At 38.6% G+C, this 11,815-nt stretch overlaps 1 protein-coding gene across 1 annotated transcript; it reads left to right on the top strand.

The window, feature by feature from the left end:
* The first annotated feature begins 1,100 nt into the window (after positions 1 to 1,100).
* LOC129926321 (uncharacterized) lies at positions 1,101 to 1,877 on the top strand. Its single transcript, XM_056029638.1, has one exon. It carries the CDS (start codon positions 1,101 to 1,103, stop codon positions 1,875 to 1,877), a length of 777 nt encoding a protein of 258 aa, XP_055885613.1.
* The last annotated feature ends 9,938 nt before the right edge of the window (positions 1,878 to 11,815 follow it).

Below are 11,815 nucleotides of genomic sequence, written 5' to 3'. Positions count from 1 at the left end.
CACTAAAGGAAGTTGATCAAGTTATGTGAAGGTTTATTAGTTCAGATCTATTTTGTTTAGCTCACTAAAGGAAGTTGATCAAGTTATTTGAAGGTTTATTAGTTCAGATCTATTTTGTTTAGCTCCCTAAAGGAAGTTGATCAAGTTATTTGAAGGTTTATTAGTTCAGATCTATTTTGTTTAGCTTCCTAAAGGAAGTTGATCAAGTTATTTGAAGGTTTATTAGTTCAGATCTATTTTGTTTAGCTTCCTAAAGGAAGTTGATCAAGTTATTTGAAGGTTTATTAGTTCAGATCTATTACACCAGCGGTTTGGTGCTACAAGTCAACGACCGGTAACAACACTTAGCCTCTGGGTCACACTTCCCAGAGTTCTCCTTGAAGTATGAATGTGTTTGATTTCGTGAAGAAGAATTCTGTGATTACTTCATCTAAATATTCAATGTAACTTGCGCACATTACAAAAGACATTCACCAATTCATTCTATCATTGCAGTGGCCATTAGAACACTATCATGATTTATCATTGCAGTGGCCATTAGAACACTATCATGATTCCATCATTGCAGTGGCCATTGGAACACTATCATGATTTCATCATTGCAGTGGCCATTAGAACACTATCATGATTCCATCATTGCAGTGGCCATTAAAACACTATCATGATTCCATCATTGCAGTGGCCATTAGAACACTATCATGATTCCATCATTGCAGTGGCCATTGGAACACTATCATGATTTATCATTGCAGTGGCCATAGGAACACTATCATAATTCCATCATTGCAGTGGCCATTGGAACACTATCATGATTCCATCATTGCAGTGGTCATTAGAACACTATCATGATTCCATCATTGCAGTGGCCATTGGAAAACTATCATGATTTATCATTGCAGTGGCCATTGGAACACTATCATGATTTATCATTGCAGTGGCCATTGGAACACTATCATGATTTATCATTGCAGTGGCCATTGGAACACTATCATGATTTATCATTGCAGTGGCCATAGGAACACTATCATAATTCCATCATTGCAGTGGCCATTGGAACACTATCATGATTCCATCATTGCAGTGGTCATTAGAACACTATCATGATTCCATCATTGCAGTGGCCATTAGAAAACTATCATGATTTATCATTGCAGTGGCCATTGGAACACTATCATGATTTATCATTGCAGTGGCCATTGGAACACTATCATGATTTATCATTGCAGTGGCCATTGGAACACTATCATGATTTATCATTGCAGTGGCCATTGGAACACTATCATGATTTATCATTGCAGTGGCCATTAGAACACTATCATGATTTATCATTGCAGTGGCCATTGGAACACTATCATGATTTATCATTGCAGTGGCCATTGGAACACTATCATGATTTATCATTGCAGTGGCCATTGGAACACTATCATGATTTATCATTGCAGTGGCCATTGGAACACTATCATGATTTATCATTGCAGTGGCCATTGGAACACTATCATGATTTATCATTGCAGTGGCCATTGGAACGCTATCATGATTCCATCATTGCAGTGGCCTTAGAACACTATCATAATTCCATCATTGCAGTGGCCTTGGAACACTATCATGATTTATCATTGCAGTGGCCATTAGAACACTATCATGATTTATCATTGCAGTGGCCATTGGAACACTATCATGATTTATCATTGCAGTGGCCATTGGAACACTATCATGATTTATCATTGCAGTGGCCATTGGAACACTATCATGATTCCATCATTGCAGTGGCTTTGGAACACTATCATGATTTATCATTGCAGTGGCCATATGAACACTATCATGATTTATCATTGCAGTGGCCATTGGAACACTATCATGATTTATCATTGCAGTAGCCATTGGAACACTATCATGATTCCATCATTGCAGTGGCTTTGGAACACTATCATGATTTATCATTGCAGTGGCCATTGGAACACTATCATGATTTATCATTGCAGTGGCCATTGGAACACTATCATGATTTATCATTGCAGTGGCCATTGGAACACTATCATGATTTATCATTGCAGTGGCCATTGGAACACTATCATGATTCCATCATTGCAGTGGCCATTAGAACACTATCATGATTTATCATTGCAGTGGCCATTGGAACACTATCATGATTCCATCATTGTAGTGGCCATTGGAACACTATCATAATCTATCATTGCAGAGTAAAGGCATCCAGAGACTATCCCTCTTGAAAAAATTAGCTGGCACAGATTGGGGAGCAAATCACAACATCCTGAAAAAGACCTATACCAGTTATGTAAGACCTGTACTAGAATATGGTGCCACAGCATGGGGCTCAGCAGCCCAAACCAACCTTAGAAAAATAGACAAGGTTCAAAATATTGGTCTAAGGATAATGACAGGAGCAATCAAAACAACACCCATAAGAGCTATGGAGGAAACCGCTGCCCTGATCTCTCTGGATGAAAGAAGAGAAATAAAAATCCTTTCCCAATTCACAAAATTGGAAACCTTGGAGAGGCACCCACTCAGAACAAAAATCCACAAAACTGGCACAAAAAACCGTCTCAAAAGGACCAATTTCATACAGGAATCTCTAAACCTAAAAAAGAAACACCAACTTGAAAAATTACCCTGGAATCCTCGATACACTATAATGAATCTCCACCCTGGGACGAAAGCCCTCTTCCTACTATAAGGGACCATATTGAAAACAAAAAGAAAATCTGATTACAGACCAACAGAGCTCAAGGAAATAGTGAACTGTTTTCTACATACCAATTACCCTAGCAATCAGTGGATCAGAGTTTACACGGATAAAGCCCATAAAGCCACCACAAATGGAGGAGCTGGAATACTTATCGAATGGCCAGATGGAGGAAAACTAGAAAAATCCTTTGCAACTGGAGAGCTCTCTGACAGTCACAGAGCAGAAAGGGAAGCACTAGCACTAGCTGCTACCATGCTAGCAAATCATCCAAGTTCCCCTCACAGTCAGATTGTCTTTCTAACAGACGCAAAAACAACCCTCCAAAGCCTGCAAAACTCTGATTCCCCTTATATTAAAAACCTCAGAACAGCACTCACAAAGCTCAACCACAACAGCAAAAAAACTGTCATTCAATGGATACCAGTTCACATACAACTAGCAGGAAATGAGAAGGCTGACACACTCGCCAAGAGTGGGAGAACAAACTCACAAGTAAACTCTGCTCTCTATCCAGAAGAAATGAAGAAATTAATTGTAGATAAAATAAATGAGAAATGGACGAGCTCCCATCCAAATCACAAGAAAGATGATGCTTACTATAAGCTATCCCGACAAGACCAACGTCTAATCTTTCGACTCAGGACCGGACACAACAGAATGCGACAACACATGTTCCGGAAGCTCAAAATTGGAACCAGTGAAATCTGCCCATGTGGAGTATCACCAGAAAATGCCGACCACGTCCTCCAAAACTGCTCTCTCTACCAAGAGGCCCGTATAAGACATTGGCCCCAAATCACCCCAATAGAAAGAAAACTATATGGAGTGCTCCCTGATTTGGAAACCACTGCGCAGTTCATCTCATGTATTGGTCTAGTCATATGAACACTCCAACATAACAATGAGAACGATGAAGAAGAAGAATATCATTGCAGTGGCCATTGGAACACTATCATGATTTATCATTGCAGTGGCCATTGGAACACTATCATAATTCCATCAATCTTCATTCCATCCCTCGATGCCACTTCGAAACAAATTTCAGCCTTGTCTGTTGGTATGATGCACCTTCTTAGAGAGTGTACCGTACGGTGTTTTGCTATGACATGGAGGCCAATACGAGGAAAGCGCAAACATTGACGTCCTCGTATTACTTGGCGCCACACTTTCATGAAGGACCTTAGGACAGTGGACACCAAGTGGGAGAAGGCTTCAGACATTGCCAGTGACCTGAGAGATGAACTCCTATTGAAAAATCAGAGCAGGAAGGACTAGTCCTCCCGTAGTGCTCTGGCAAGAAACTTAGCCGTCCGGCGTAGTGCCTCATAGCTACCATACAAGTCGAGTGACTGCACAGGCAAGTCCCCCCTTAGCTCACGGAGCTGGGGACACTCGTACAAGACATGCGACAGTTTCGACGCTCTCTCCACAGTGACGGCATCGGGAGTCAAAGTTAGTGCAGAACCGGGCAAAGTATGCCCCAATAGGACAATGTTCCGTCCTGCACTGCGCAACTATTGACTGCTCTGACCTCCTCAGTCGCCACCATGGATCGTCGCGATCTGGGTGACGCATGCGCTGCCAGACACCACGTGCTTTGTCGGATTCCTCCCAGGACTTTAACCACTTCTCATGAATGAGTGCTCGGATTTGTGCCGTTGCTTGTAAGTACGTGCTTGGTGCTTCGAGGTGTGTGGCTGCCATTGCACCCTCCCTTGCGAGGGCGATTGCCAATGACAGATCTTTGTGTCATACCCAAACATTGGAAAGGGTTCGGTAATCAACCCTGAGGAAAAGTCAGAAGCTGGTGACCATTAGGCAGTTTGCAGCGCACAGCCTGTGATTCCACTAATCCCAAACTGTCTCTAATCCTAAAATTGTTTCGAATCACAAACTGTTTCTAATGCCAAATTGTTTCTAATCACAAACTGTTTACTGTTATACCAAACTGTTTCTAATGTCAAACTGTTTCTAAAACTAAACTGTTTCTAATCATAAAATGTTTACTGTTTCTAATGCCAAAGTGACTCTAATGACAAACAATTTATAATCACAACTGTTTATAATGCTAAACTGTTTATAATCACAAACTGTTTCTAATGCCAAACTTTATCTGTTTCTAATGTCAAACTTTATCTGTTTCTAATGTCAAACTTTATCTGTTTCTAATGTCAAACTGTTTTTAATGCAAAACTGTTTATAATCACAAACAGTATCGACACTCTCATTCCTTTGGATAGATCAGCTGCGTGGAGAGGGGGAACTGCTGTGAACGAACATAGCTAATCCTCAGGCATTCATCTAATCCTCTAAGAGATAATCCATAGTGGCTTCACGAAAGAGGAGGCCATATTATTTGTGGAGCAAACATTTAATGACAAGATATTACTCTTTAAGAACCGTTTCGTCATTTTATCTTGCACTGGCACCATTAAGTGGGAGAAAGTTGTCCACTCTTCTATGTAAGCATTCGCTCCTTCATATTTTCCAACTAAATGTAAATGTGTATTTGTCGTAAGACTTTCCCGGGGCGCCATTCCTGATCTCTGTACCACAGCGCCCGTGCGGATGTCTGTCATAAAAACGGCCCTTTAGAGAAACGTTGATCGTGACCCCGCCAGTGTAATGAACAAAGTTCTTAGGCACCCTAACGGGGAATTGTTTAGCTTCCATGTCGACCTCAACTTTCCACTGGGGGGGGGGGGGGGGGGGGTCACGTTGGAGCGTTGCCCGGACAGTCCTCCTTCCATCTTGTCTTCCACTCTTGGGATTAACACGTTGAGAATGTGACTGATTGTTAAGTCACTCAGCCATAGTGCTTCTTACTTCTGCCGTGACATGAATGCCTGGAACATTCCACGAGTCACATTATAACCAAGTGAACGTGAATCTACTGAGTCGACAACAAACCAGAGAAGCACCGAATCGGCAGAAACTGAATGGACGTGACCTGTGTCACAGAGACGTGACACCGGCGCCACACTCACACAAAGCTCGGAAGAATGATGTGGCACCAAGAGTTGACAGAACACGGACAACCCACCGGACAACAAGCTGTATACCCTCGCTCAACGCCTCGTGACCAATAGGTCTCTGCGCGTGCTTGGTTAGCACGTGAAGGACAATGTGAGAAAGTGGCGCGGAAGAATATGATTGGTTAAAACAAGTGAGTGTCCACATCCTAGTATTAGGCCTACATGCTCAAAAGCAATAATACTTGGACAAAATGCTGCCTGATGGGTCACTCTTATGTATACATGTAACGGCATTGTTTAAAATAAAAAGATGCAACGCATTATAAGTTGCAGTGTTTCGTAAAATGCAATGTTTTTGCAAGATGCATAGTTTTACAAAATGCAATAATCTTTCGCAAAATGCAATATATATATATATATATATATATATATATATATATATATATATATATATATATATATAATTATATATATAATACTGGAGTCTATACATGTTCTTTTATTTAAAAATACGAGAAAGACTAACGTTAACTAACAGATTCAGTTTGGACACAAAGAATGCTAATACTGTCACGTGGTGTTCGCATCAAGGTTGCCTCAGAAGTGTAAACAGGAAGTTGATACATTGCCTTCTCGAAGTTTCCAGTTTTTAGGTTTCTACACAAAATAAATAATTAAAGAAAATCATATAGATAGATAGAGAGAGAGAGAGAGAGAGGAAACGAGCTTATTTCAGAGCCCAAAATCAGACTGTTCAGTTCATAATTTCAAGATTTATGTAAAGTCTACATTTGTGAATTTATTATTTAATTTTAATTATCAAGTGTAGAATGGCTTGCTATATAGTGTGTGTGTGTGTTTACTAGTTTATTTATTGAAGTTCTTTTATTGCTACATTGCGGAGTCGACTCCAATACAAAGGTTTAATAGATACTATTTAAAACTGTAATGGTTTACTTGTAAAAATAAGAATTCATTCGGAAATTACACTCTAATTGAGTTGAAGGAGTACTAAACCTCGTCCGTCAAAGACAATGGAAGCCTTAGAAGAGGTGAGTGGGACTATTGCCCCTGGGAGGGGATGCAATACGGTATATTTGGTCCACGCTTAGGGCACCAGGCTCCGCGTATGACACTTGTCCCAAGGACCCGCATACTGCTAGGGCCGATGGTCAAAGAGATATATTGTATGTAACATGGTAAATAATAAATCAACATTGGATTTTTATTTTAGAATGTTTTCAAACTAGACTATTTGGGGCTTTATTAAAAGTATTTCAATCATTGATTTTTAGTGTAACATATCAATATTTTTAAAATAACATCATTGGCAGTGACTGCAATCAGGAATATATATATATATATATATATATATATATAGGCCTATAAGTTAGTATAACTATAAGTTTCATGTAATACTGTTTCTCATAAATCCGGAAAGCTTTTTATCATGATTAAAATAGTACATTATAGTAAGTCTCCTTTATAAAGCATCTATCAAGTCACTTTGTCTGTCTGTCTGTCTGTCTGCAATCTTGTACACGTTCTTTCTCCCTCTTCCCATTCTCGGATCAAATTGAAGCTTTGCACAATTATTCATTCTCAATGACTAATTGGCTCATTCAGATCCAAGTCAATGACCTCCACTGTCATAACAGCCCCCTTTCCTCTCTACTCTTTTAATATTAGAAAACAAATTTATCTGACAAAAGATGTTCTAAGAAAAGTATTCTAATAGGAGTTACATCTAAAAGAACATATATACTTTGGATTAAAGATTTGGTTTTTAAGAGATGCTTTGAAGCTAAGCGTTTACGAACAAAAGTTAAATCACGTGACTAAATGTCCACCAGAGATCACTCCCCCCCCCCCCGTCCAAAACTGATGCCAGAGTCACGTGTAGTGCAGAGCTGTCTGGGTAGCTATGTAATCCATGTCCTGGTCTAGATGGATCTGTCACAAGTTTTATAATAATACCCATAATTCCCCCCAGGCCGATCACAAGTTGGAGCTATTCCTGTGAGTCCTGAGCAGTAGATTAGCCTGGCGTTTATTTATAGAAGGTTATCGAACAATGTCAACCGGAAAACTGACCAGTCAGCTGTTATTGTAAAGAGGCATAATAAACCTTAATTATATAACAACAAAAATTTCAATGTTGTTGTTTTTTTTACTTCCCTGCAAATTAAAGTTATAAATACATTCTGTTCAGTTTTATACATTCCAAGAATACATTAATACATTTTAGTGGACACTACAGAAATACCTACATGCAACTTACTGGACATTACCATAATGTCTGCATTCAAATTAGTAGATACTACAAGAATACCATCATACAACTTACTGGACATTACCATAATGTCTGCATACAACTTAGTAGATACTACAAGAATACCATCATACAACTTACTGGACATTACCATAATGTCTGCATACAACTTAGTAGATACTACAAGAATACCATCATACAACTTACTGGACATTACCATAATGTCTGCATACAACTTAGTAGATACTACAAGAATACCATCATACAACTTACTGGACATTACCATAATGTCTGCATACAACTTAGGAGATACTACAAGAAAACCATCATACAACTTACTGGACATTACCATAATGTCTGCATACAACTTAGTAGATACTACAAGAATACCATCATACAACTTACTGGACATTACCATAATGTCTGCATACAACTTAGTAGATACTACAAGAATACCATCATACAACTTACTGGACATTACCATAATGTCTGCATACAACTTAGTAGATACTACAAGAATACCATCATACAACTTACTGGACATTACCATAATGTCTGCATACAACTTAGTAGATACTACAAGAATACCATCATACAACTTACTGGACATTACCATAATGTCTGCATACAACTTAGTAGATACTACAAGAATACCATCATACAACTTACTGGACATTACCATAATGTCTGCATACAACTTAGTAGATACTACAAGAATACCATCATACAACTTACTGGACATTACCATAATGTCTGCATACAACTTAGTAGATACTACAAGAATACCATCATACAACTTACTGGACATTACCATAATGTCTGCATACAACTTAGTAGATACTACAAGAATACCATCATACAACTTACTGGACATTACCATAATGTCTGCATACAACTTAGTAGATACTACAAGAATACCTGCAGTTATATCGTGGCTTCATATTCATTCATTGAAACAGTTCGGAGGGGTTGGAATTTCTAATAATTGCATTCAAAAATAATAACATTGTAAAACTAAAAAGATCTGAATTTCACCAACAAATAAAAACAACATAGAATCTTTTTACAAAGCTTCTATCAACTCATCCTGTCTGTCTGTCTGTCTGGTCAAAAGTTTGTACACGTTATTTCTCCCACATTCAATTTTGGATCAAGCTGAAATATAGCACAATTATTTCTTTGACCTGACAACACAAGAATCAAAAGAAAATATTAAAACACATTGGTTCTTTTACTATTGGTAATAAATTATTTAGTGTGGTATCTCGAACAAGGGAAAGAAATTGTAATTGACTGAAGTGGTGGTATAAGCTGAATTAGTCCCTTTCATAGGTCGACGTCTGAGTCATAGGTCGACGTCTGAGTCTTAGTGAACACAAACCTGAAAAATAGGACGAGACTAGAGAAACAATAGATAACTATACAATCTTCCTTATTCATAAGTTCTCCACTAGCAGAGTGGTTACTGTGTTGGCCTAAGAAGCATTAGAATGCTTGAGCCATGAGTTCGAATTCAGGTCGTTCCCTAATTTTTATTATTTGTATAAATGCTTTTTCATTGTAAGTCTAGATCTATTATAAATTAAACTACATGCCTGATCCAAACTAATTGATACAAGTACGCTTAATATAAGCTTTGTTTCATTTTTTAAAAGTATTTTTTATTTGCGAATAGGCCTACTTTTTTTTTTTTATGTATTTCCCTTTCAAAATGATTTTGTTTAAAAAGTTCTGGTCTCTCTGGCATCTGTCTTGTTTGACTAGTCATGAGACAGTCTTACCTTACGACTAACAAGACGTCTGTCAGCTTCCTTGTTTCTCTTAGTTTATCCCTCATCATGCAACTTGGGGAAGAAAAGATTGCTTTATTATTGAGGCTCAAGAATTATTTGTTTAAACTTTGTTGTTTTCTCTGTACGCAGTTGTCGATGTTTGCTCTAGAATTAAAACCCAGTCACGGAGTTGAAGGGCCACTGCCAGATAGTTCCGGCCAGACCGCATCACGACCTCTGCAGAGGAAATCCGCTTTTTATTACATGTCTCCTACTGGTAGAAAACACTCTGTGTATTATCGTCTGCAATCTCGACGTTAAAAGAGCAGATGTGAACATACACACACACACACACGAAAGCAGGCTGTTTGATCGATTGATTTGTTTTTACAACTTCAAGAAATTTTTTCCATTTTCGATGAAAAAATGGTAACTTTCATCTTAGACGTAGATTTTTTGGGAACAAAAAATGTATGTACAAATGCCGTAAAAGTAGAGAGACATCACCCGGAAGTGTGAACTTAGGCGACATATATTTTTGTCTGCTAGGTTACATATATTACGTTGTCATAGCGACATAATCACAGGAGTTACCGGACCTGTCAGCACCAAGTGTATTACATTTCAGAATTCAGATGAAAAGGAAAAAAAAACAACTTTTAAAACAACAACAAAAAATCTATACGAAGTTGTATCAATTAGTTTGGTGGATCTGCCATGTAATTAGAACTGTAATAGATCCAGACCAACAACAATACTTTTTTTGTGAATTTATTATTAGAAATATTTTTATCAATTGTTTTTGTTTAGCGCTATTTCATGCTTTTGGCTTTCTCACTACGCTATGATCCTAGCACTTTCTCACTACGCTATGATCCTAGCACTTTCTCACTACGCTATGATCCTAGCACTTTCTCACTACGCTATGATCCTAGCACTTTCTCACTACGCTATGATCCTATCACTTTCTCACTACGCTATGATCCTATCACTTTCTCACTACGCTATGATCCTATCACTTTCTCACTACGCTATGATCCTATCACTTTCTCACTACGCTATGATCCTATCACTTTCTCACTACGCTATGATCCTATCACTTTCTCACTACGCTATGATCCTATCACTTTCTCACTACGCTATGATCCTATCACTTTCTCACTACGCTATGATCCTATCACTTTCTCACTACGCTATGATCCTATCACTTTCTCACTACGCTATGATCCTATCACTTTCTCAATACGCTATGATCCTATCACTTTCTCACTACGCTATGATCCTAGCACTTTCTCAATACGCTATGATCCTATCACTTTCTCAATGCGCTATGATCCTAGCACTTTCTCAATACGCTATGATCCTAGCACTTTCTCACTACGCTATGATCCTATCACTTTCTCAATACGCTATGATCCTATCACTTTCTCAATGCGCTATGATCCTATCACTTTCTCAATACGCTATGATCCTATCACTTTCTCACTACGCTATGATCCTAGCACTTTCTCAATACGCTATGATCCTATCACTTTCTCAATGCGCTATGATCCTATCACTTTCTCAATGCGCTATGATCCTAGCACTTTCTCAATACGCTATGATCCTATCACTTTCTCAATGCGCTATGATCCTATCACTTTTTCAATACGCTATGATCCTATCACTTTCTCAATGCGCTATGATCCTATCACTTTCTCAGTACGCTATGATCCTATCACTTTCTCACTACGCTATGATCCTAGCACTTTCTCACTACGCTATGATCCTATCACTTTCTCACTACGCTATGATCCTATCACTTTCTCACTACGCTATGATCCTATCACTTTCTCACTACGCTATGATCCTATCACTTTCTCACTACGCAATGATCCTAGCACTTTCTCACTACGCTATGATCCTATCACTTTCTCACTACGCTATGATCCTAGCACTTTCTCAATACGCTATGATCCTATCACTTTCTCACTACGCTATGATCCTAGCACTTTCTCAATACGCTATGATCCTATCACTTTCTCAATGCGCTATGATCCTAGCACTTTCTCAATACGCTATGATCCTAGCACTTTCTCACTACGCT

Source organism: Biomphalaria glabrata, chromosome 5 (assembly GCF_947242115.1).
Source record: "Biomphalaria glabrata chromosome 5, xgBioGlab47.1, whole genome shotgun sequence".
In the NCBI taxonomy this organism is placed as follows: domain Eukaryota; kingdom Metazoa; phylum Mollusca; class Gastropoda; family Planorbidae; genus Biomphalaria; species Biomphalaria glabrata.
This window is presented reverse-complemented; position numbering and strand designations above follow the sequence as displayed.